General features: G+C 39.5%; 1 protein-coding gene across 8 annotated transcripts in view; it reads left to right on the forward strand.

Moving 5' to 3' along the window:
- The first annotated feature begins 1,672 nt into the window (after positions 1-1,672).
- Positions 1,673-27,438, forward strand: part of LOC141415447 (uncharacterized) — an 88,849-nt gene continuing 63,083 nt past the window's right edge. For 5 of the 8 annotated variants that reach the window (XM_074052146.1, XM_074052147.1, XM_074052143.1 and 2 more), the window contains exons 1-3: positions 4,461-5,077; positions 5,920-6,037; positions 27,355-27,437. In XM_074052146.1, the coding sequence (XP_073908247.1) occupies positions 4,508-5,077; positions 5,920-6,037; positions 27,355-27,437 (771 nt within the window). In that variant the 5' untranslated portion in view covers positions 4,461-4,507. Of the gene's footprint in view, positions 2,312-3,294; positions 3,422-4,460; positions 5,078-5,916; positions 6,038-7,557; positions 7,739-8,445; positions 8,554-27,354; position 27,438 lie in introns of those variants that run through there. The other 3 variants (XM_074052148.1, XR_012440485.1, XR_012440484.1) reach the window with 3 other exon arrangements.

Raw genomic sequence — 27,438 nt, forward strand, 5'->3', positions numbered from 1 at the left:
TTTACATGAGCAAACACTTAAATGTACTCTTACTTACGTTACTTTTCTAAGTATTTAACAGCTTGACAAGATCAGCAGAAAATACAAGTAATTACTTTCGTAAAATCTTTCCTTACGACAGTGTTGTACAGATGTTACTCAGAGCAGAACAACAGTAAGATAGCCTTGTTGTTTTATGAACAGAGAATCAGTTCATAACATGATCCTAGAAAATCTTTTAGGCAACTTTTAGATTGCAGTCAAATTAATTAAAGTTTTTTTTTTCAGTAAAACAAAGTTACTCTACTAGCTTTATATTTTTAATATATAGACCCAGGAAGAAAATCAATCTTCAACTATTTCTTTATGTAATAAACAATTTGTAAAATAATGGATCCAATTATAAAAGTGTTCAATGTAAACTATACTTACAACAGAATGAAACAGACCAAGGTAACTGTTCATAAAATCCTTCTCTTTGCTTCTAATATTTTTGAATACCTACATTTTGGTTAAAACTAGTTGGCAAGAAAATTTGAAAAATGTGTTTGTTTTAAAGTATCTGCAAAAGATGTGTGGGAGAGAGAAGGAACAATTTTTACACTAATTTTACAATAAGATTTATCCTAAAGGTGTTTATATACATGCATATGTGGGAAAAGGTTTAAATTAAGCATGTCATAAATGCCAATTTAAGTGTGCATAGTTTAAAGACCTCAAGAACGTGTAAAAATTAATTTAGTGGCCACATGTTTGTTGATGAGTTATTTCTCAAAATTTCAGGAGCTGATTGAGATGTGTCCCATATTCTTTTTAGGACTCATTTTTGGAGGCTTGATAGCTGAAGCAGGAGTGGATGTTAGAAAAGTCAGTCTCTGTCTTCAGTAAGACTATTGCCATAGCCATCAGATTTTGGTGTCTAATCCAATCATCATGCACATACAATAATAGATATTACGCATAAAATTCTCACAGTGACACACAAAACAATTACATTAATTTTCAGTGCACTCATAGATACTGTTCTTTTCTTTTTAGCAAACTAGTCAGTTAGCATTTTCCTTAGGAGACAAGACAAACTTAGTGCTTTTTATTTTTATACTATTTATAGATATATTTTTATGCTTATTAGTCATTTTTAGTCATCTATAAGTTTTTGGAGTTTTTTAATGAATGTTGGAGGCTGACTGGGAAATAAAATGAAGGTGAAGGTAAATTTTTTCCCATCTGAGGCAGGTGCAAGAGTGGTATATTTGGTCATCGCCTGTGAAAAGGCAAGAGAAGAAAAGAACTGAGTTTTTGTAGAAGCCCTGTGTAATGTCTTTTCTTTTTATTAGTGTTTTTTAAAGTTAACTGCCTTAAGTACAGCCTTGTCCATTTTGCCCAGGAGGCAGGTAAATTATGTGACCCCCCCTTTTTTTTTATATTAAAAGACTTTAGATTTACCTCCAGAAGATAGTTTTTAAATAGTTTGTAAGAATAGTTTACCTTGGGTTACAGCATCTTTATTAGCCGAATCTTGTAAGTAAATTTAGGAAGCCTAGTCTTGGTGTGGTGTTGGGATCCCATATCCTCATCCAGACAAAGGATATACTATGCACCAGAGGGTGTAAAAGTTCATCCTCTTATTTTATACTAAATTTTTAAAATTAGAATTTACATGACAGGCTGGTTAAAGGAAGAGGAAGATGGATGGATGCAGGCAAGCCAAGGGGGAGGAGATGCTGGAGGAGGAGGGCTGCCTCCTTGGAAGCTGTCTGTGATGCGGGATGGCGAGGGCTTGGTGGTGGGGTTGGAGGGAGGCCAGATCGGAGGAGGATCCCTGCAGCTGGCCACCTGGCTCTAGAGCCTGGCTTCCCGCAGCGCACAGCCATAGAGGCTGCTCTCGCGCCCTGTGGTTCTCCCAGACCTTCCCTTTTGTTAAATTCGGGTTACCAGCTCTGCCAAAGCTGCCCAAGTCCCCATGCGCCTTGGCCTGGCGCCGCCACGTCAAGGAGCCCTGTGCTGCCTCTTTGGGGACCCTGCTGGCGTGCCAGGCTACGCTGTGCCCTGCTGCCTGGAGGAGCTCCATGCAGCCCCAGCGTGCAGCCCACACCCGGGAGTGGAGTCTGGTCCGGACGCCATCGCCTCCCTAAGACACGCACATCGCACACGCACGCGGCTGCACTCCGAAGACCACGTCCCAGCTTCTGCTTCTCAAACCTCTGTGCCTCTGGAGAAATGTCATCCAGGACGTCAGGAGGAGCCTCCAGCCATCCACCGCTGTGCTAGCAGCCAAGAAGCCGCAGCTGGATCTCTAGTGGGCTAAAGAGCCAACTATGTCTTTAGTGATGTATGTATGGAGCGATTTCTCTTTTTTTATGCATTGATTCATATTTGTATTCATTCATCCATTCAACCATTTAGGTATTCATTTCTTTATTGATGTATTGATTTAATCATTTATTTATATATTTATGTGTTTATGTATTTTAAGTATTTACCCATTCATTTGGTTATTTATTCATTGATACACGAATATTTTTGATATGTCTACTTATGGATTTATTCATTTATTGTCATTCATTTATTGAATTGAATATTGTTTCATTCATCCATTTATTCCTATATGTATTTATGTGCTTATGTATGTATTTTTTCATTCATTTGTTCATTAATGTGTTTGTTTTTATTTTTGCATCTGTGTACTTATTACTTTGTGTGTTTGTTTCACTTACTCACTTATTTCATTTATCCATTGAAATATTCATGTGTTTATTTATACATTTATGTATTTACTAACTCACTCATTGATATATGTATTTCTTTATGCATCTAGGTATTTATGTATTTCCCTGTTTATTTATTTATCTGTTTTTGTGGGACCAGAGGTGGAACTCGGGGCTTCAAGATGAACCACGGAACTTATCACAAGCCTTTTTATTAATGCGTTTGTTGGGATAGGGACCCGCTAATTTTTTGCCTGTGTATGACCTTCAGCGCAATCCCACTGCTCTCTGTCCTGATTTTCTAGGAAAGCAGGGGAGAACCCATGGAGTCCAGGTGGAAGAAAGGAAACAAAAAATTGCATTCACATTGTATTGGGATTTGAACTCGGGTCTTCCCACCCGAGTGGGAGTCACGGGTGTGAATGCAATTCCCCTGGTCTCTGTCTTGATTTGCTAGCAAAGCAGGGGCAAGCCTCGGAGTCCTGGTGGAAGAAGGAAAAAAAAATTCCTCTCAGGTAACACAGGGATCCAAACTCTACGTTGAGCTACCCTGCCTGTTGGCTCCTCTGTTTTCCTTTCCCCCCCTATATTCTTTCTCTTCCCACAGGCCCGCTACTCAGAAGAAACCCCGGGGGTTGAAGCAAGCAGGCCAGTGCAATTCCTACCTTTGGGAATTGAGCGCTGCCATCGCCAGGTGGCGCTGGCTCATGGTGCCTTCCGAGTGAGCGAGAAAGGTAGGTGAGAGAGACTTTGGCAAGGGTCTGTCAGTGGTCTGCAAGATGCAAGGGTTAGGGAGTTTCCCGAGGCCACAAGCACGCCCTGTTTGAGGTTGTGAGGGTGCAGGAGGAAGAGAAAGACGGATGAATGCATGCAAGCCGAGGGGGAGGAGGTGCTGGAGGAGTAGGGCTGCCTCATGGGAAGCCATCTGCGAAAAGGGGCGGCAAGGGTGAGGTGGTCCGGCTGGAGGGAGGCCGGGTCAGAGGAGGATCCCTGCATTTGGCCGGCAGGCACTAGTGCCCGGCTGGGCTGCCTGCAGCGCACAGCAGCAGACGCCACTCTGGCGCTCTGCGCTCTCCCCTTGTGTCGAACCCCGGTTCCCAGCCCGGCTACAGCGCCATGGAGACTGGATCCCTGCCACCTTCCCCTCCCAGAGCCTGAGGAGTCAGACACAGGCGGACACACAGGCGGCTGCACTCTGCAGGCTAAGTCACAGCTCCTGCTTCTGTATATTTACTTATGTATGTGTGTGGTTAGTTATGTAGATAGATAGGTAGGTAGTTTTATTCATTGATTCATACTTGTATTTCTTCATTCATTCATTCGTTTAATCATGTATGTATTTATTGGTTTATTGATGGATTTATTCCGTTATTTATTTATTTATATATTCCTTTATGCATTTATTGCTGTATCTGTATGGATATACGTATTTAGGTATTCATTTATTCATTCATGTATTCATTTATTTGATCATTTGTGTATTTATGTGTTTATTTAGGTAGTTAAGTATTTATCCATTCATTCATTTATTGATTCACTGATGTATTTATGTGTTTGTTGATCTATCTATGTATTGATGCATTTATTTTCATTCATTTTTTCATTTACGTATTTATTCATTCATTTATGTATTCAGGTGCTTATTCGTGAATTCATTCATTCAGTCATTGATTTATTTATTCATTTATATACTTATGTGTTGATTTATGCATCCATGTATTTACTCATTTCTTGGTGTGTTTATTTATTTTTACTCATTTGTTCACTCATGTACTCACTCATTCAGTCATTCATTTATTCTTTTACCTGTTTATGTATTTATGTATTCATTAACTCATTCATTTATTTATGTATTCATTTATGTGTTTAGATATTTATTTATGCATCTAAGTATTTATGTATTTCTCTGTTTTTTTCTTTGTTTTTGTGGGACTGGAGTTGGAACTCTTGGCTTCAAAATGAGCCACTGTCCTTATCACAACCCTTACTATTGCTGCGTTTTTCTGTTATGGGTATTACCTAATTATTTGCCCGTGTATGACTGTCAGCGCAATCCCCCTATTCTTTGTCCTGATGTTCTGGGAAAGCAGGGGAGAGCCCTGGAGTGCCTGGATGAGCTCAGTGCAGCCCCACTGCACTGCACAGACCCGGCAGTGGAGTCTGGATTGGGCAGACCTTGCCACCCAGCGTCTAAGGCACATACATCGGACACATGCAGAGCTGCACTCCTCAGATCAGGTCCTGCACCTGCTTCTGAAGCCTCTGTGGCTCTGGGGAAATGTCATCCAGGAGGCAATGTGGAGCCTCCAGCCAAGCACCACTGTGCTGGCAACCAGGAAACCACTGATGGATCACTTGTGGGCAGAAGAGCCAACGATGCCTTTATTTATGTATGTGTTTTTAGCTATTTATTTAGTTAGTTTTATTCATTGATTCATATTTGTATTCAGTCATCTAATCATTTAAGTATTTGTTTATTTGTGTGTTTAGTCATTTATATATTCCATTTTGTATTTATTTATCTAAGAATTTATGGATTTATGTATTTATTCATTTAGTTATTCATTTAAGTAGTCATTCATTCATATATTTGTTTCTTTATGCATTTAAGTATTTAACCATTCATTTCTTTATTTTTCCATTGATTTGTTTATTGATTGATTGATACATCTATGTATATCAACATAATTGATATACATAGACAACATAATTGATATACATAGATACATTAATTATGTATTGATTTATTCAGTTTCATTCTTTTCTCTTATGTATCAATGTATTCATATATTCATTTATGTATTAATGTGCTTTATGTAATAATTTATTCATTCATTCATTATTTATGTATTTATGCATCTATATATTTATTACTTTGTTCATTTGTTTTTTAAATCATTTATTCACTTATGTGTTTATTCAGTCATTCATTCATTTGTTCATTTATGTATTTATGTATTTAGATATTAACTCTTTCATTGATTTATTTATTTCTTCATTTATGTTTTTATGTATTTATTTACGCATCTATGTATTTATGTATTTCTCTGCTTGTTTGTGTGTTTATGTTTGTGAGACTGCAGATGGAACTCTGGGTTTAAAATGAGCCATTGTACTTATCACAGCTCTATTTATGATGTGTTTGTTGAGATGGGTACTCACCAATTATTTGCCTGTGTATTTCTGGCCGAGCAATCCCTCTTATCTCTTTCCTGATTGTTTTGGAAAGCAGGGTGAGCCCTTGGAGTCCAAGTGGAAGAAGAAAAAAAATTGCACTCAAGAGGATTCCTGTCCTACCTCCCACCAGCCCAGCGATTTAGGACTTGAGCTACTCTGCCTTTCACTTCCTGGTAGGTTTTTTTCTCACCTATATTCTTTCCCTTCCCACAGCCCCACTACTGAGAAGAAAACATGGGGTGAAGAAAGCTGTCCAGTGCAATTCATAAATTTGTGTCAGCATCATTGTCATCACCACCAATGGACGTGAGTGCAGAGCTCTTGATCAGGACTGCAGTGGTACCAAGAAGACTTGTCTTTAGGGAGTCCCCTCAGGAATACAAAACTGACTGTAAATGTGGATTGCTATTCCATCAAGTATATGCCAAATGGCAATCAGATCTGAGCTCAGAGTGGGGAGTTGAATTTGTGCTAAGACATCTAGGGGTCTTCAAAGATAAGATGGGGACCCACTGGCCATTGATGAGTATCTAGATTTTCTCAGGAGATGAATGAGTAAAGATGAGTAGAAGGAGCATTCCAGGTCAAGAGGACTACCTGTGGAAATGTTTGCAAGCAGGAATGTGATGGTAAATCTGGGGAAGAGTAGAGCTATTTATCTGAGGATCATGGTGTTTTGGGGGTATTTGGAAGAAGGAGAAGATAAGGCCTCTAATACTTGGGATATTTAATGTCAGTTCAAAGCCTCTAACAATTTGGACATAAAGGTTAAAAATCCTTGAAGATTATCAGAAAAATTTTGGTTGTTAGAAAATAACAGGCGTTAACAGATTTTTTTAAAATATAGATGATTTTTGAAAGATAGATGATTTACTGTTTTCCATTAAGGTTATTGCATCTGGTTGTAATGTAAACATTATTCTACTAGCAGTGCATTCTGAGATACTTGAAAATTGTTTTTGCTCACAGTCCTAAACAAAAATATAATAAATACCCATCCAAGGGGGCTGCTGACAAATTGCAAACTTAAAATGCACAGAACAGAGTTGAGTTGAAGCTTTGCCTAGCATTATGTGGCAGATCTGGGAGTGACTGAGTGAGCTAAGCTGTGACTTTAGGAGTGGGCTTGTTGGCCCAGAGCTACCCACCTTTTTTCCTTGATCATGTGATGGCTTCAGATGTGTGTTTTCCATATTAGTAAAGAATATTTGGGTAGCAAATGAAAAAACCAAAACTCAAATTGGCGTACTTTAAAACATAAGCAAAGCAGAAACTTAACTCAAAAGTCCAGAATGGAAAGGAGCTTCAGTCATGGTTGGATCTAGAAGCTCAGTGTGGTTATAAGTCTGTCTTTTTTCTGTTTCCAACACTGCTTTCAAGGTTGTTACCTTTGTTTTCCAGCTGTAAAGCTGACTGCAGGTGATTTAGATCCTGTACAGACCAAAGAGTCAGTTTCTCTTCTCCCTCCCGTGTCCCTCCTCATTTCCCTGTTTTTTCTTTTGTCCCTGAAAATGTTATCCCTAAGTAATCATCTGTCTCTGACTAACTGATCATCTTGAGGAGGCAGAACTCTGATTTACAGCTGCATCAGAAAAAAAGGGAGTGAAAAGGAGTAGGAGACAGGCAGAGATGAAAGTGATACCAGGGGATTCTGGCTATCATGACTTGAGGTCCTATGTTTCTGTGGTTTCAGGTGCCCTTTGCTCAACACAGCTAGTGCCATGCCTAGAAAAAAACAAGGATTTAGCCTGGATTGCAACAAAGGATGTGAATGTCAGAGATGGGCCTATTGGTTCTTCTATCCAGCCACAATTCCAGATTATCAAGACTAGAGAAAGTGACTTAAGTCTTTGAATTTCCATCCTAAATTTGAGGTAAAGATATTCTGACTGATAAAAAGACCACATTTGCTTAGTAAGTCCTCAGCAGAAGATACTCAAGTTCTTCCCTTAAGAGTTACCTGTGTTTGATCTGTGGAGTTTTCCATACTGCATCAGCTGTATGTGGAGTAAAGCTTTTGCAGGACTTAATAGGTCATTTGCCCCAAATCTCCATCTTGTGTTTCAGTGTGCTATGTTCCTATTGACCATGAGTTCCACTTCCCTGGAGAGCAATCTGGGACAAACTCATACAGTTGGCATGTATGCATCCTTTCCAAATCACTAATTTGGAGGAGGGGGAGAAGGTATAGATCAGTATGATTTTCTCCACTTGGAAGATTTAGGAAGTAAGACATAGGGAAGGTTAAGAGATTTGCAAGGGAATATCAGTGGCAAATCCTAAAGACAGAAAATGGCACTCTTAATTTCAAATCAGTTTTCCTTAATAATTGGTCTTCATCTTTTCTGATTCTAGTACACTATTTCCTTTCAACAGAGTACCAACTTAAACATTCACTTTCACTGGAGAGTCCATCCAAATCTATTGGTTAGCCCAAAGGATAGTAGCCCAGAAATCATTTGATGATATTTAGATCATTTTGCATGCATTCCAAGTTTCCATTTATTGTAACATTGCATTTAATGTGTACTTCTCTGATTTTTCTTTTAAAATAGAATTTAACAATATTTGTTTTCTGTAGCTTTTCCACTGATTCCTAATCCAAAATGCAGTGATAATGAAGGAAGTAGCTGGCTGTTTCAGAAGTTCAGGCAAGTGAAGATATTATTGACAAGAGATCTCTAAACAGGTATCAAGTGCTGAAGTAATTGGTTTTGTGATTTTTTTTTTGATATTGAGTGGAAAAATGATCCTTCCCAGCTCTCTGAAAATCAGTAGTATTTTTCTTCATTTCTTTGGCTATTACTGATGCTTATGTCTTTATTATGTGAGTCTACATCAGGAATTAGCAAACTTTTTCTCTAAAGGGGAAGGTAGTAAACTGTTCAGGTCTTGTGGCTCATACGGTAGACTCTTAAGACTCTTTATTATGTGAAAGCCACCATACACGATACATACATAAATAGGTGACTCTATATGACAATAAAACTTGATGTATAAAATAGGTGTAGGAAGGGCCAGATTTGACCTGGGGCAGCAGTTTGCAAACCCTTGGTGCACAGACCACTGGAGTGTGTGTGTGTATGTGTGTGGCCTCCTCTGCTTGAGCACAGCTGAAACCCAGAAGGTTTTCCTAGTATCTCTGAATCCTCCTTCCTGTCCCCTCCCTTTTCCCTGCAATATTCTGTTACAAGACTGAGTTTTTAAGTGAAAATTCCAATGTGTGAACCTTGAACTGGACTCAGGGGCCTGATTTTAACTCTGCAGAAACAAAGACCAGGAAATCTTTCTGCTCTAGAGCTGGGGTTGAGGCACATGGTCTAGTGGAATGGTACAAGACAAATGGTGATGGAGAGATGGTGATGTGATCCTGAGCAAACTATTTAACTTTATTGAGAATATCTGATGGTAAGAATATCTCCCTTCCTTACTCTACAGGGCCATTGTATCATTCATTCATCCTGTCTTTATGAGTACCTACTTCCTGACATAACTTTCTTTTGTTAGTCATTGGAGTTATAATGGTGGCCAAAAGGGAAAGTCCTCACTTACCTTTATGGGCCTTACTTCCAGGTGATTAAGTTAGTTAAGGTAGAAAAAACCTTCTTCAAGTCAATTAATGTACAAGATTTTCCTAACCTTTCTACATACAGATGTCCTCAAAGTCCAAGGGAAATTTTGGTCTTTTTGTTAAGGAGTTGAAATCTCAAGAAAGCCAATGGAATAGTAATTTAGATAAAATAACAAAGGTTATGGGTGGAGCAGGGAGAAAATGAACATAGAGTATAAGAGTAGCTAGCTGGAGCTGCTATTTACTGAAATTCCATTCTGAAAGATACCATAGAGTTTCACCTCCATCTGGACTTCAAATCTAAGGAGATTACCACTAAAGTCAGTTATTCAAGGGTAAAGTAAGAATGTAGGAGGATTCATTTTGAAATGTTTCCAGCAACCAACTGGAAAAAAATAGCAGCTACTATGATTACTAGAAAATTTCTTGGATATTGTAGAAGTGTATCAGGTAATCTCATCTACCACAGACTTCATTGGCATTTGGGTGTTTGGAGAAGTATTTATTTTAGAGGGAAATACCACCAAGAAGGAGGGAAAATAACATGATTATTTTAAACTCTGAGGCCTTTTGGCTGTTGTGGATTTGTTGTCAGTCAGAATAGATAGTTCACTTGAGTGATACTTAGTGAGGGAAAACTTGGGATCTTGTTTGAGGCTAACTGGAGTTAGTGCAGGAATGAGGGGGCAGGGATACCAAAGCAGAGGCAGACTTGGTCCCAGCCTCTGGAGGGCAGGTAGACAGGCTTCCTGGAGAGTGAGCATGAAATGGCTTTGTAAAGTGTAAGGGACCAACTCCTTCCTCATGCTCTTGGGGATATGTGCCCCACTGGTGCCCATCATTGAATGGTACCTGACAAATAGCAGTAACTATGCAAGTAACTATAGAAAGAATCACCTTTGCCATCATATGTTTGGTGTTCCAGCCATACCAACACATCTGCAGATCCTTGTGGATGTTCTTTTAATGATTGGCATACCCTCCACCCAAACTTTGACTTCCTAGCTTTTGCTGCCTCTTAAAGACTGTACACAAAGGCCTCTTCCTTCTTGAAGGTTTTCCTCTCCTTCTCTTTCTTAACCATAATGCAATTCAAATGCTCCACCTTACACCCCAGGCACTCCACATCTCCATTCCCCCAAATGTATCCATTATAGACCATGATTCATTTAATTATGGTTGTTTGAATATTATAATGGAGAGCAGCTGCTGGCAATTGAAAAGTTGGTCTGAAATTAGAGGGAATGATAAAATACACACATAATACCCTGACCATATTATTCTAACTTAAAATATCAGAGGTATATATTTATTTGCCCCTCTTTTGATATAGAAAAGTCCTAGTTCTGTTCTTTACATATTGACCTGCTGATTACAGTTCTGCATTATCTTTCTTATTTATTTTTATTTTTATTTTATTCATATGTGCATACAATGTTTGGGTCATTTCTCCCCCCTTCCCCTGCCCCCTCCCTTAAATCACATCTATATATCATCACCTATAATTTCCAATTCTTGATATTTTAACGGACTAAAATACACTGACAATGAACTCAGAGTCTGGATTCTCCTACCCTCAGGACTTTATATTTTCCCCATTCATACCTAATGCAACTACATTTTTAAAATGACTCATCTTCATCCAGTCTTTGCAAAACATTTGACTAAGGTTTTATAGAAAAATGGGCTATATTTCAATGAAATATGTATTTCATACTATTTCATTAAATAATAGACTCATAGTAAGTATGATGACAATAAGTAGGTTTGAGAACAAACACAGGTGGCTCTTCTAAACACATAACTCAGCTGGTAGGAAATTCAATGGTTGAGTTTACAGGAGTGGAATGATAAGTGACCCAGCTGGTATGTAGGAGCAGTTTGAGGTGGTGCATCAGAAGCAATGGAGAACACCAGTTAGTCTAGCAGGTCAGTTGAGCAGAGTTCTGTTAAGGGAGTACTTGCTAGATTAAAGGGATGTGTGATCCATCCATGATGAGAAGGAAAGAACTTTTGGTGATATGGAATTCAGGACCAGCAGTATTTGAACTCATAATTTGCCATCTCTTTTATCTGTAGGGATGCTGGGCCCAAATCAAAAGGCTCGACCTTTTACTACTATCTGCCAAATGAGGCTGTGAAAAGAAATCTCAGGGCATAGATTGCTGGATGAGCCTGCCAGCTGTGGCTGATGATCAAATTTTAAATTTTTTCCTTCGTTGCTTCCCGGATACTTTCCCTGCCATTGCTTCTTGTTCCAACCCTTTCTATTTTGGTTCTGAAACCTGAGAATGTTTTGGGACTAGAGGTTCTAGAGAGAGAGACACTACTGAAGGAAGACATTTGTATTAAAATTCGGTATGTGTAAAGTCCTTTAGTGAACCTGGCTCCACATTATATGGAACATGAGCGGGTGAGAAGTGTTCCATATACATCCAGGTCCCACTTCAAATACCATCTTACTTCCCTGTGGATAATTTTACCATCAGGGAGGCACTGATAAGAAGATTACATGTTTTCATACACATACATATACATTCGTACTAATATTTATATATAGATAAGTACATACATAAATACATACATACACACATGCATGAGTGTGCATATGTATATAAGCTGTACATTTGTGATGACATTTTTCTCTCAACATGAAGGAGATCAATGTGGGCTCATGGAAGATTGCATTGGATGGGGGCTTTTGCAAAATGGGGACTATGGAGAGTGACAGATACTAATGCTTTTAATGTATGGGTATGGAGTGGTTAAATTAATGAGTTAATGGGAAGAAGCCAGATCTGTCTGAGTCATGCATGGAGACAGAGCTCTCAGGGGCCCTGCCACAAATTGGAAAAATAGAGACCTGGATCCAAAATTCAGAAAAATGTGGTGATGCAGAGGCTAAGAGCACATATTTTAGTTTCAGATAGTTTTTGGTTTGAATTGCTGCTCTGTTACTTACTAGCTGTTTGTCTAGGCAACTTGCTCCTTCAGGTTTTGTTTATTAAAAAGAGCAATAGTACTTCCTTCACCGAGGTGAAATGATAATTAGATTTCATATGTAGTGAAATTCACACAGTGCCTGCCCCACAGTAAAACACTTAGAATGTGATGTCCTTATGAATATTAATTAGATCTTGGGCCAGCACAAGGAGCCTACCATGGGGGCATTCTCTTGAGATTGGTTGGAATTAAAACTCCTTCCTAGGACCAGACTCTCTGATGAATACTATGTAGTAAACATGAAGTGTAGTGCCCAAGTCCTTTGAAGCAGTGGGGAATGGGATGGGGGGGAGGAATCAAAGAAGTAGATTTTGTGATTGCCCCAATCTAGGATTGCAATATGATGGAGAGAGGGCCTAACATTGATAGAAACGGACACAGGTTACACTCAAAAAGAGTATATAATTGAACATCATCTCTGAGATTGCATCCTGTGCAGAAATCAAAGCACTTTGGGCATTGGTTTCATCCCCTTTTAATAGCTGAGATTCTTAATATACAGGGGTTGAGTTGCAGGGGCTGAAGAAACTGAATTGTGACTGCTTCACAGCAATTTCTGAAACCAGAAAAGTATGCTCATTGTGCCAACCCCTACCCGCACGTCCCAGCCCAATCGAGCCTGTTCTTCTTTATTCCTTATATTAGGAAGGACTTGGCCATGACAGTCTTGAGACATACTGTCAGGTACACTTGGGATGCAGCTTTTTTATTACAGAGAAGGTCAGGACTTGATACGTGAGAGGGGATGAGATGAATGAGTTTCCATTGTATTTATAGAAACTCAGTGTAACATCTCCCAAGGTATAAAGAGAACAATTGAGTGTTGACAAAGGGAATGGTTTTCTGTAACTGTGGAAACCTTGCAATTACTCCTGAAAGTATACCCATTGTTTATCTGCATCTCAATTTTAATAAATAGGACTCTTAATGTTTATTCCTGAAATTTCAAATGGAAGTATATCTTCCATTATTATCCCCTTCTTGTGAATCAGACCCATCTTGCAAATTTGCAGCTGAGTAAATACATGGTGTTTTAGCAGCAATTAGATAATTGGTGCCCTGGATCAACTCTTTTACAGCTGTGAATGAATATGGACTGCACAAGTGTCATCTGGTGCAGCCTTCCTGCTAGCACTGCATGCCATCACAGCCTTGCAATTAAGCAAGATGTTTACCAGCCCATGTCTAGTCCTCCTCCTCCCAAGAGACATAAAGAAGCAAAGCAACTAAGATTTCCTATGCTCCATGGGGTCATTGTATCAGGAGAGGTGTTAAGGCAGAGAATTTGGTAGAAAAGGAAGAGTGTGTCCATTTATCTTGACTTAGTTGATTGGTAAATTGTTTATGATGACTTGTTTTGTGCATATGGCCAGCAATAATTCATGTTTGGATTCTGGGCAAGGGAGAAAATGAGTTGGGTTCTTTTTCTTGTAAATCCCATAAAACTTGCTGACTCTGGTCTGGCCATTTTTGCCCTAAAGCCCTATCATCAGTTTGTTTTGACCTCTGGCAGTAAGTTGGGTTTTTCCCTACCAACCACACTTGAGTCTCTTTTTCCTTGGGATCGTATTTCTTCTGGTCTCTGGCTGATTAGGATGCCATTTCCAGTTCATTCTTTACCCCTGTTTCTCAGATGATCACCTTTTGTGGTGTCTAAGTTGTTTGTTTAATTACTAATGACTTTAGGAAAACAGATGGAATATTAGCACTAAATGGGGAGTGTCAGAGGGCTTGCGTATCCCTTCTCAGCATCATGATGGAGGCTTATTGTCTGCCTTGTCCTCCTGGTGTGTCCCCTCACTTTTGCTTTTGATTTAAAAGCAATTCTGTCCAGCCCTCCAGTCTCTTGCTCTCCTTCTCCTGCCTTGCATGCCCTGAAAGTTGTTCTGCGTCACCTTTTTCCTTTCTTACTCCATACACTTTCTTTGTGTTGGGAGGAAGCAGATGGAGAGGGAGTTGGAAATTGTAGGGCAGGGGGAGATTTGGGCTGAGCCTCTGTGTCTGTGAACAGGTCACCTGGAATTCTTTCATCTCGTAGAGATCATTCTGGCATATCTCACTGCATCCCTGCATATAATAGGAGTGACATCATGTCACTTGAGTGAAAGGGTTCTGAGGAAATCTCCAGAAGTAGAGGTCCTGGCAGGATTTGGTACCAATCTTGCTGTTTTTTGGTATGTGCCATTCCTATTTAAACATGGGATACATTATCTTTTTGTTTATTGTTAGCATTATTTCATATTACTAATATTTAACCAGCAGTATAGTAAAAGTATAATTCTTGTGTTGAGCACCTACTTTTTGCTTTATGTACAGTGATACATCATCCTTTGAACATGAGATTAATCTTATTCCCATTTTACAGGTGTGAAGCTCAGTTTCAGTGAAGTTAGTAAATACTACACAGCTACTGGGTGGCAGAGATGGAGTCCAAACCTAAGTTTATCTAATTGCTATGCTGGAGGGCTTCAGTCATTTGGGGATACCATTAATGTCATCTTGCCAGATGTCACACAGCTACTTAAGTACCTGTGCCTGAAACCATTCCTAGTTGCTTGACTCTTACTGACTCTGTGCTGCCTCTCCAAATCATTGCCTAATTAGTCTATTTAAAGTCTCTCTGTCAAGCTGGCTTCAGTTGCCCTTGCAAAGACATTCTTGAGTGAAATCAAATGATTTTGCAGTTGAATGAAGACATTTGCATGATGCTATTTTGTAAGCCATCCTCACAGAGGGTCTTTTGGCTCAGGAAGCCACTCCAGGTTTGGGGAGGGGGTGGAGTCAGAGAAAGGATGAAATTCCTGCCTTGTCGCAAGTGAGCCAGTTAGAAACCACAGACCCTGGCAGCAGGTTCCTTTCAGGGCCGGTGGGTCTAGGGAAGGAGGCAGAGGATGGCTCCATCCTGTGTGGTGAGTGTCCCTCTCTCACAGAAAATGTCCACAGCTGGAGGACAGTAGGTTGACCTACAGTTGCCAACACGGGGACCTCTTTCTTGTGGTCTTGTCCTAAGAAACCTAGATGAGAACAAACTGGATCATTAAATCAAGAAAACTTAGACCAAGTCCCCATGTTGTGATGGCTGTACATCAGTTAATCATGGCCTTAAGGAGTTTACTTTCTAGTGGGTGATAGTCAATAAACAAGTAAATTCTGCAGCAGGTTATACAGTGCTAGGGAGGAAAATAAGACAGAAAGAGCATGAGCTATGCCATGGGTGGATTTTCAGGTGCAGTTCACTTAAGTGTCACAGTGACACTGTATGTGGTTCTGGAGATCAAATTCAAGGCTTCGTGCTTGCTAGGCAAACTGTCCATACCACTGAACTACATTCCCCATTTTGCTTTTAGTTTGTTTTTCAGATAGGGTCTGGAGCTCATTTTTCCCTGACTGGCCTTGGGACAACAATCCTGCTTCTTGAGTAGCTGGGACCACAGTCATGTACCACTATGCCCAGCCCTTATTTTTTTATTTTTCAAGATGCGTGTTCATGCAGGCAGTGCAATAGACCAAGTGAAGAGAGAGAAGAGGAAAGAGATGGAGGCAGAAAGGAGGAGAGGAACAGAGAAAGGGAAAATATGTAAAATGAAATAAAAAACACAAGAAAGCTTTTTCCTCAGGACAGGGTTATGTCACCTTTTCTCAACTCAGCTCTGCCTCTACACAACAAGGTCAGTACCTCAATTGCATGCTGGGTGAGTGTAATCAGGAAGAGATCCTAGTCTTCAGAAGCCTACTCTAATCCAGAGGGTGAAAACAAAACAATAAAAACCAACCCAGCTTTCACCTTTTGTTCTTTTCCAGGGGATGGGGAGTTTCTTTGGCTTCACTTTAACTCATGGCATCATGTTAGTTGTGGTGTTTGGGGAGTTCATATTCTTTACTAAATTGAAGAAGTACTCCTCTATTTCTACTTTGCTGAGGCTTTTCTGTGATACCGGGGTTAGAAATCAGGGCCTGCACCTTGTACCACTGCAACAGTCCTTTTATGTGACTTTTTTTGAGATAGGGTCTTGCAACTATTTGCCCAGGCTGGCTTTGAAGTGTGATCCTCCTGATAGCTGCCTCCTGAGTAGTTAGGATTTTTTATCAGGTAGATGGTGGATTTTGTCAAATGCCTTTTTCTCACTGATGGATACGATCATAGAATTTTTCTTCTTTAGCCTGTTGGTGTAATGGCTTATAGTGATGGATGGTCTAATACTGAGTGAGATTTTACATACATGGGATAAATCCGTTTTGGTTACATGAATACTTCTTTTTATACATTGTTGGATTTGATTTGCTAATGTTTGTTGAGAACTTTACATCTGTGTTCATGAGAGATTTTGTCTGTAGCTTTCCTTTCCTGTAATGTTTTCATCTGGTTTTGAGTATTGGGATAAATCTGATCTCATAGATTGCTTCTATTTTGTTGATGAGACTGTAGAGAATTCATATCATTTATTTCTTAAATGGTCGGTAGAATTCTCAGGTCAAGCCACCTAACCTAGTGACTTCTTTTTGAAAAGGATCTTAATTATTGATTCTATTTCCTTAATAGAAATAGGATCCTATAAATTATTAACTTTTCTTTGGGTGAGTTTTGTTAGTTTTTGTGTTTCAATGAATTGGGCCTTTTATATAAAGTATCACATTTATGGGCATAGAATGAATCCTTTGGAGTACTTGTTCAGTCACTTTTTAATGTCAGTGGGATCAATAATGATAACCACTCATATTTCTGATAAAAATTGAGATTAAATCATTTGTGTCTTCTTTTTTTTCCTTAGTAGTCATAATTAGAAGTTTGTCATTTTTATTGATCTTCCCAAAAAAACATTAAGTTTTGTTAACTGTCTTATATTATTTTCTTATATAATGACTTTTGCTCTAATTTTTCTTATGTCCTTTTTTCCCCCATCCTGGTTGTAAATATAAATTAGTCTTCTTTCTCTTGTTTCTTAAAGTAAAAGCATAGTTATTGATCTTAAGTCATTTTTGTTTTTTCATATATCTAGGTAATGTTACACGTTTCCCTTCAAACACTACATTGGTTCCATTTGACAAATTTTAGTAAGTTGCACTTTCATTTTAATTTAGTTAGAAATGTTTAAAAATTCACCATTATTTTTGATCCAGTATTATTTAAAAGAGAGTTGTTTAACTTCCAAATATTTGGTAATTTTTATAAACATCTTTTTGTTGTTGATCTGTAGTCTAATTCCATAGTGGTTAGAATGGATACTTTAAGTGATTTATATTTGTTTTGAAATTTGTTAAGTTGCATTTTATTAAGGCGCATTAAATTTGTTATAGTGACCAAAATATGGTCCATTTTGGTGACATTTCATGGCAACTTGGAAAGAATATGTGTTTAGCTGTTATTGGGTAGAGTGTGATGTCAGTTTTAGACTTAGACCAAGACCACAGTTATCCCCAACTTTCTCTTTCAGCTCAGAAGTTGAAGTCCTCTCAGGAAAGAGGCTCCTAGGATAACTGGGAGTCATATAAGGGCAATTTTTAATCAGACCAGAATCCAGGTCACAGGCAACATCAGGAAGGATAGAGTCAGGTGGTCAGGGAAGAGCTGGATGCTTGGTCCTAAGTTTAATTACCTGCAGTTGTGAGTGAGAGGAGCCAGTAGAATTAAGCTTAATCTTGTGTTATCACACCTATGCTTGATAGTTTCTGTACATTATTTTATACAATCTACACCAGTACTCTCCAAAGTAGGTGTAATGATGAATTTTGTATGTCAGCTGGACCCGGCCAAATATTGCCCAAATAGGCTGGTAAAACATTATTTCTGGATGTGTCTGTGAATGTGTTCCTGGAAGACATTAGCATTTCAAACTGATAATCTCATAAAGAAGATCCACTGTCACCAATGTGGATGGGTACCATCCAGTCTGCTGAGGAAACAGAGTGAAAAAGCAGAGGAAGAGTGAATTTCTTCTGGAACTGGGACATCCTTTGTCTCCTACTCTCAGACAATGGGGATCCTGGTTCTTCAGCCTTTTGGACTCCAGAAGTTACTCCATTGGTTTTCTTAGTTTTCAGGTTTTTAGATTTGAACTGAATGATACTAGTATTTACTGGTTCTTCAATTTGCATATCAGTGGAGATGTAAGACAGGCTCGTGGTCTTGCAGAAAAAAGATTCAGGGATGAACATACTGAGGAGTTTTAACAGAACAAGTTTTATTGATGCAAAAACAAGAGTATAGCCTCAAGATAGGAAGAGGGTGAGCAACCTGACCAAGAATTGAGTGCCCTGAGCTCTCAGGTCTTAGGCACTTTTATGGGCTATAGGAGATTAGATATGTTTGGTTTATGCACATAGTTGTGAGGTTTTCTTAAGCTATGGGGGGACTTTTCCAAGAAATTGGGGGTGAAGCATGGGCTTACCTAGTAAGTTCCCCCTTAGTGCTACAGTGGTGATCTGAGGGGAGGTGCATGCATCAAACTACATCTATAATGAGATGTAGAGGAGGTTTCAGAAAGTCGCTGCTGGGACCATTGCCTTCTGTATTAAGAAGGGGTCAACTATAATTCCAGGGTTTTTGAGTTAGGTTGTTTGGCAAGATGTACTCAGTGTAGTGCTGCCCTGCATCTTTGCTTCTTTTGTTTGGTTTCCTCTTTTTGCCTGCCTGCCTCATCTCATGTAGCTGGCAAGATTAAGAGCTTTTCAGCCTTCAAACTTGTGGAGCTAATTTTCATAATAAATCTTTACTTGTATATCTAGCTATCTATCATCCATCTATCCATCCCATTGGTTTTTTGAGAGCACTAATACAGTAGAGTACATCTAGGGGGTGGACAAGGCATTCCATTGGGTGGTCAGGACAAAATATTAGATACTGAACTATGTAGCCCAGGCTGGCCTCAAACACACACACACACACACACACACACTTTACTCTCCTCTCTCATCTTCTCTCTCTACTTGTGGTACTGGGGATTGAATCCAAGACCTCATGCTTTTTAGGCAGGCACTCAACCACTTGAACTATACCTTTTTGGTTGTATTTTGGTTTTTTTTGGTAGGGTCTTACTACCTTTGTTGTGACTGGCCTCAAAGTGGTGATCCTCCTGCCTCTACCTCCCATGTAGCTAGGATTGTAGGTTTTACCACTATACCTGACTTGAATTTCATTTTTTAAATTGTTTTTAATTTGGCATGTATTTTTAAATGTTTGTAACATGCTAGAACTAAAAGTTGATAAAGACTAGTTCTTAACTACTTCTGCTGCTAAATCCCTAGTGTAGCTGCCCTGATCTTTCACTAGAATTGCTGCAGAAGACTTATATCCATTTGCTCAGTTTCTACCTTTTTCTCTGTGTGACCACACAAGACGATCCTATTGTACATAGTCAGGCCACATCACCCCCTTCTGTGACTTCCTGTCTTATGCAAAGCATAGCCAAGGCTCATACAGCTTATTTTCTCTTTTCTTACTCCCACTTTACTCCTGGTGACCCCCACATGAGTCTCCTTGCTGTCCCCAGAGCTTTGCTATGGAGTGCCCTCTGCCTGGAATACTCTTTCTTCAAATCTACTGAATTTGCTTCCTCAGTTTCTTTAAGCTCTTAACTTGCATATCATTGTGTTTCCTTTTCCCTGTTTCTGCTCTATTTTTTTTCCTCAGAACATTTATCACTGTCAGACACATAATTTACTTATTCATTTTGTTTATTGATATTCCCCTGCTGGAGTATACGATGGATATGGACAAGGGCTTGTGTTTTAGAAGTACTGTATCTCTAGTGTCTGACATATCCATAGAAGGTCCTCTATGAATATTTGTTAAGTGAATGAAAGAATAAATATCACCCAGGGCTGTTACATTATGCTGACAGATGGGTGCATAATGAAAACATTATATAGCCTCAGAGAAGCAAGGCTGAATGCATGCCACTAGACAGAGGAGGAGCTAGGTTTCAAAGCCAGGGCTTTGTGAAACCAAGGTCCATACTACCCCAAGTTGCTTCTCAGGAAGGGAGAGAGAGAAAGAGAGGGTGAGAGAAAGAAAGAAAGGAATGTAGGGAAGGAATAGAAGAAGGTGAAAACTGGAGAGAGAATAAGCTTATGAATGAGAATGAGGATTGAACTTAATAGAAATAAATTATAAAGACAAAGGACAGCAAATAGTAGCCACATGGTGTCACCAGGTAGTTCTTTGGGGACAAGAACTCTTTTTCTTTTAAATTGGAGGAAAAGAAATCTTAAGTTCCCCGGGATCTTTGGAATTTGGTTTCTGGAGTGTTTTGGAATAGGTTTTGTGTCCCTTATCTTACCCAAATTCTCTGAAGTTGAGTCTCAGGTCAGTGGAGCTGGCCAGATCTCTTTGTCAGACCTGTCTGGTAGACCATTGTCACCACTATGTGGATTGGTGAGTTAGATGTCAGTTGACACTGCAGTTCCAGCTGTCTACAGAAAAGGAAAAAGTACTGGAACTCCTTCTCTGCTATCAAGAGGGAACTCATCTTCTTAGTCCCTTCTTCCCATAGAAAAGAATTATGCACTATCCTTGAAAACTGCAGCACCACTGAAACAAAATGAAAGATAATTCTCTTGTGACTTCCTCTAGTTCCTTATGTTATTCAGATCCTTTCTCTGACCCAGACCATGGTGTCTCTCTTTCTAGTACTTTGCTGATTATGCAGGTTTGTTGCCAACTGTCTGGTATATGGTTCTCTCTACTGGGCTCTTACAGGTATCTTTTTCTTCTTTCAAAATTTTCTTACTTTGCTCAAGAGCATCTTCTATTTCATGATCACATATAAAATCCAGGGGCAGTGACAATTAAGAGGCCCTTGAGGGCACCACCTTTACATTGGGTTTGTGGGATGATCACACTGTCAACTGCAAACAACTTTAGCAGAAAAACAAGTCAGAGCTGGGCAGTCTTGAGTACATTAAGGTACATAAGCCTTGGGACACTGAATTCTGTTACCATAGAGGAAAACTTTGCAAGATTCCTCTGGAGTATTAGAGTTTGACAAACCTGATGTTATCCAGGCCTATTTCCTTTTCTAAAATCCTTATTCTTTTACTTTTTCCTTGTTAGAAGTGTTCTCTGGCTTTGTACTTGCTTGTCTAATTTGTATGTGCTCATGTGTAGACTGCAGTAATGATATCAGCAGTGTAAGTTTACCAGTGTAATTGAGTGTAAGTGAGTTGAGGATGGAGCTGCATCTCTCTACTTCTGTATTCCTTGACTCAGACCCTGGGTTAATTAAGGAGGTTGTGGAGAATGGAAAGAGGGTGCAACACAGAAAAAGGTGTTATTGTACATTACTGTCTGATTGCAGGCTACGTAACTTCACCTCTCGGTTCCTCTGATTTCCCCTCCATTAAATGGGGGCATCAGGCTCATCTGTACTTGCCTCTAGGACTTTTATAAGGATGAACACTGGATGCAAGAGACATCGAAAAGGAATACACTATGGATGTAAGTGAGAGTGTGTTTTGAAAATGATCATTGAAATAAGCTGGAGCCTCTTGTCCTTTGCAACAGGAAGCATGGGAATTATACTCCTGCAGATTTTGCTCATGTTGAGTTTGGAGAAGTGGTTAGTGTATATGTCAGGGTGAGGGAAGCAAATGGAACTGGTTCTTAAAGCTATCTGAAGAAAGAATTCCCCTTTGTGAATAAGGCCATATCAAAAAGCCAATTAGAGAGAGCACAGCTTTCTACTAGCAGGGGGCTTAAGTAAACAAGTCTGACAATTAGAGCCATCAGATGCAAATTTCCCTTGTCCAACTGTTGGTGACTATGAATTCCCAGAACTCATGGCACTGTTACCAACATGTACCTAGGAGAGTGCCAGAACTCAGGAGACTTGGAAAAACATTGGTCTTGTCCTTCACTGAGCATGGACACAGTTTCCTTGCTATGAAGGCACTTGCGTGCAAAAGTGTTTTTCTTTGTTAGGTCTAATCAGTGCTTAGAATGAAACCCCTGCTTTTTTGTGTGACCACATGCTTTAGGCACCTGTGGTCAGAGAGAGGAGCCCTTTGTGAACAGTAATAGGTGCATTTGGTGAAAGCCTTAGAAGTAGCACAGAGCTTCTCCTCTCTCATACATTTTTCATGTAAGTGCCGTTAGGCCCATCCTGTTTCACCATTGTCCTTGGATAGCTCTCTGGGATCTCGCCTTTACTCTTTTCTTCCTCTTTGGATTCATAGGTAGACTACTGCCTGATTGGTAATTGCTCCTCCTTTGAAATCTTCAATAGTTTTTTGTTTACCACATGGTAAAATCAATTCCCTTGGCTGGACTTTGGAGCCACCTGCAGTTTGGCTTCTGTTTACATTTCCTTGAGATGTACACCAACACCTTCCTTCCACTGAGCAAACTTTGCCTGATCACTTCTCCATGTTTTCCCTTTCCCATTCAGATTTACTCCTAGAGGGTGACCAACAGTCTCAGTTTGTCTGGTGCAATTTCCCATGCCATCTGTACCTATTGCCATCTTGCCTTCCTTTTTCTGCTTCTGCTACATTCTCATTGTGTGTTTGAGCTTTAGTTCTCATTATCTGTGTATTCATATGACACGGAATGTTTATGTTGTCCTTTGTCTTAGACATTTGTGCTTACTTTCTGTCACCACACACAAAGCATTAGTAATTTGAGAACAGGAACATGTCTTGCTGTTTGAGTCCTTTAGAGCACCTGATACAAGGCCCCTCAAATGGCCTTGTATTGTTGTTCCTATCTTATTAGATGTATGAATGAATGGTAAATGAATTATACCCTTGAAGTGAGAAGATGTACCATAATTGCATTGATGGATTTTAATCCATTTTCACTGATTATAAAATAATCAACCTTGCTTTTGCAGAAAACTAGGAAAATTAATTTTAAAATGCACCTATAAAACTTGTAAACCCACTATCCAGAAATAATTACTAACTCTACAGTGTCTTTGTGATTAGTTCTCACATATCATTTTACCTTTGTTCCATCTATCCTTCTAAATACCATCTGTCTCTATACCTTTTAAAAAGTCCTTGGGTATTATATTACATACAAATTTGTATGATTATTTTTTGATGGTTTTTTTTTTTTTTTTTTTGAGACAGGGTCTTCCTATGTAACTCAGGCTGGCCTTGAACTCATGACCCTCCTTCCTCAGCCACTTGAGTCCTAGGGTTATAGGCATGTGTCACCATACCCAATGCTAAGTGTAACTATATAATTATTTAAAAAGATACATATCTTTCAAACATTTATACACAAATTTACATATTTACTTATATAAATTTGTCTCTCCTGAAACTCTGTAGTCAATCAGGGTCAGAGCTGGAACTAAACCCTGGTCTTCTGTTGTAATATAATATTGCTGATAATATTTGAGGACATCATTGCAGAGTAGGAATGTTATGGAAGACTGGAGGTAGGCACTTACTTCTATTTTTAAAATAGTTTTATGAACTATAGACTCATGAGCTGCAGTTTAAAGCCCTGGGAAAAATTTAAAATAGATGATTTAAAAGATGGTTTGTGTAACCTTGGAAATTCAAATAGTATTCACAAGTAATCATCATGGGCTAAATAAAGAGTAAATATTGTTCCACTAACTTAATTCCCTTTTTGTATTAAATGTGTATACCCTAATTTTGGCAAGGCATTTGAAAAGCCTTTCATGATAACCTCAGGCTCATGTTTATCTTCTGGCTTCATAGTAATTTGACTCTACTTCAGTCAAGTTTTTATTCCAAGATCACTGCATGGCTTTGAATTCCTCAGCGGCATCCATTTGGGGCTTGATTCCCCTAGTTTGGAGCTGGGGTGTGGAGGGAATGGGAGGAAGGATGAAGTGAGGATCCAGGAAGAATATCTGGCTCAATTTGAACTATTCAGGGAACTGAAGCCTTGCCTATTGTACCGTTTATATCCCTCCATTCCTTGTTCTTCCCCTACTGTCTCTGACTCTTTCTCTTTCAAATTTTGTCATCATCTTCTTACTGGTCCATTTTCATCTGGTATCCCTTTGCAAGACATCCCTTTGTAAGTGGGAGTGAGAGGTAGTGCTTTCCATTAGCCAAAGAAATTTTGATAGCTTGGAGATAACTGCTGAATTGGTAGGGTCTTTATAGCACTTATCAAATCCCTTTTAACTGTATTAGTTGGCAAACTGCTCTGACTTACCAGAGAGTCAGTTGGCAGGTAAGTCAATAAATATTTGTCGAATGAGGGAATGAATGAATATCAACTTCTCAATGTATTCTAGTTTTATATCATGTTATCAGGTTATTTAAATAATATAAAATGTAAGGCTTGGTTCTTGGCTTAAGAAATGCTCATGCCTGTAATCCTAACTACTCAGAAGGCAGAGACTGGGAGGATCATGGTTTGAGGCCAGCTCAGGGAAATAATAAGTGAGACCACATCTTACCAATAAAATGCTGGTTGATGTCATCACAGCTAAACCGGAAATGTCATTAGGATGATCACTCTTTAGGCCTGCTCAGGTATAAAAGTGAGACCCTATCTGAAACATAACTAAAAGAAAAAGGACTGGAGGCATAGCTCAAGTGGTAGTGTGCCTGCCTAGCCAGTGCAAGGCCCTAAGTTCAAACCCCAGTATTGCTCCCCTGTCTGCTCCCCAAATGCACTTTCTTAATACATAACAAAACCACCAAATATTGTTTGAAAAAGGGAGAGGAGGAAAGAAGAATGTCAAGGGAATATAATGGGGGGGGGGGGTAAACTTGTTTAAGTACACAGTATGTGTCTATGGAATTATCTCATTGTCATCCCCTTGTCCTATTTAGTGTATATAATAAAAAGAAATGTATCTTCTCACGCCTATTCACCAAAGACTGTTTTAAAATAGTTCAGAGAATCAGACCAAGTTCTCAATTCTTTCAGAAAACAGGAATTCATTTCTTCGAATGGGATATTAGTAGAGTCTACGTTATGGCAGTAACGAACACCTGCTAAAATATTGGAGAAGCTGAAAGCTTGATCGCTATTCATGTATTTTCTATACAACATCTTCACAAACAGCAAAATGCATAAAACGACATGAGTAACATGAAGTTAGCACCTATGGACCTTCCAAAGGAATATAAGTTTGACATTTTCCCAGAAGCCTCCGCTCTCCTGTCTGCATAGTAATCTTTGTATGAGTCTATTGAAATGCCTGAGGTTGTGTAAATTTACAAACAGAAGAACTTCATTTAGTTCACAGTTGTGGAAGTTCAAGGGCGTGGTCCAGGCCTCAGCTGACCTCCGATGAGGACTTCACAGCAGATGGCATCACAGTGTCTGGAGCATATAAGAGGAAGAAACCATATTACCAAACAGGAAGCCAGAGAGAGGGAAGGGGCCAAACCTGTGGCCTTTCAGTAAGCCCCCATCTCTTAAAGGGCCCATCATCTCCCACACTGAGGACCAAAGTCCCAACATGTGAACCTTGAGGTACACATCCAAACCACATCCTAACCCCAGCATTGTTTGCCTACTTTTCTTCATAATTTTCCACCTCTATAAACTTCCTTAAGTTTTATCAAATTTGAACTCAAAATAGATTTAAAAATACAAAATACAAACAACTACATGTGCTTTCAGTATTAGACTAAAAAAAGTTTTAAAATAAGGTATTTTAATGTGTACTGATCTCTACTGGAGATCAAGACATTTAGTCTTGAGTCTAGTTTCATACTTGCTTATTGTCTGTCTCTCCTCTCCTTAGTACTTCAGAGGCATCCTTTCCTAAGATGGCTTTGGTCTCATACAAATGCTTTTGCAGATTCAGTGGAACTTTGAAGGATACTGAGCTCAGCATGATGAAATAGATGTTGACATTCCATGATCATCACTGTAATTATTTCTCTTGAATTTGCTTCAAAAATTTCTTCCTCTACTCCCTAAAGTCTGAATTTTCAAAATAGTACCCACAGCTTTAATTATACCTAACAATAAACTATTCTAACCTGTTTGATCATGTACCACAGCCAGATTACATAATCAGAATCATCTTCAACTATTTTACTTAAAAATACCATAAATACCAGACTCTCTAGGTACAGTAGTAGTGATGGCATTCATAACTCTTCTTGTAATATTTTTCTGTGATTATTGCAAAGCAAAGTTGTGAAAAAAGTTTTTTTTTTTCTTTTTCTTTTTTTTTGCAGTAGTGGGGTGAAGTCAGGGCCTGGTACTTGCTAGATAGGTGCTGTATCACTTGAGTTGTCCACCAGCAGTGCCTGGCCTTTGGTATTAACATCTAGTGGAGATCAAAGACTACTATAAGATTGAATGAACACCAGGAATAATCTCAGAGGCATTGGCCCAACTGCCATTTTAGGGAGTTGGACCAAGTCTAGGGGAGGGGCCAGAGTGAGAAGTGGAGCCTTGGCAAAAGGCAGACTCAGAGAAAGGCCTCTCCTTGGTGAGAGGTGGGGCCTTGGTGGAGGCGAAGCCTGAGATGTAGCTCTGTTCATGCCAGTACTGGTGACAGTCTTGCACCTCAGGTTTCTTTACTTGTCTCCCTTAGTTTATGAAGACAAGAGTGAAAGTGGCCTTAAAGACAGTTTCTGGTGAAGGTTTATTGTGACCAAGTAACTTCCTCTTTGTCCCTTCTGAGAATGTGTCTCTGGGCCACCATCTTCCCTGAGGCCTCAGTAGAGTAAAAGCAGTGCTTCAGAAAGGATGCCAAGGCCTGGACACTGAGTGGAGCTCAAGGCAGGTGGCACTCTGAGAGGAAAGATGCTGACCACTTTTAGGGTTCCTCTTTGCCCTGGCTGCCTGGCCTTGACAGGAGACCTAGTACCTCATCTCACCTATTATGTGGGGAAGTCCTGGTGTCCACTGACAGGGTGGGCCAGGGTGACTGGAATGAACCAGAGCCTCGTCCAGCCAGGGGCTGGCGGTGAGGAATGGTCTGGTCCAGCTGCAGTTGCCTCCTGGTTTTTGCCACACAGAGAAAGCCCAGGGCTTCGTCAATGCTTGCATCAGACGGAAGGATGGTGGAAGATGTCAAAATGCCTATCCACACACCACATTAG

The sequence above is a fragment of the Castor canadensis genome, chromosome 13 (genome assembly GCF_047511655.1).
Source record: "Castor canadensis chromosome 13, mCasCan1.hap1v2, whole genome shotgun sequence".
In the NCBI taxonomy this organism is placed as follows: Eukaryota; Metazoa; Chordata; class Mammalia; order Rodentia; family Castoridae; genus Castor; species Castor canadensis.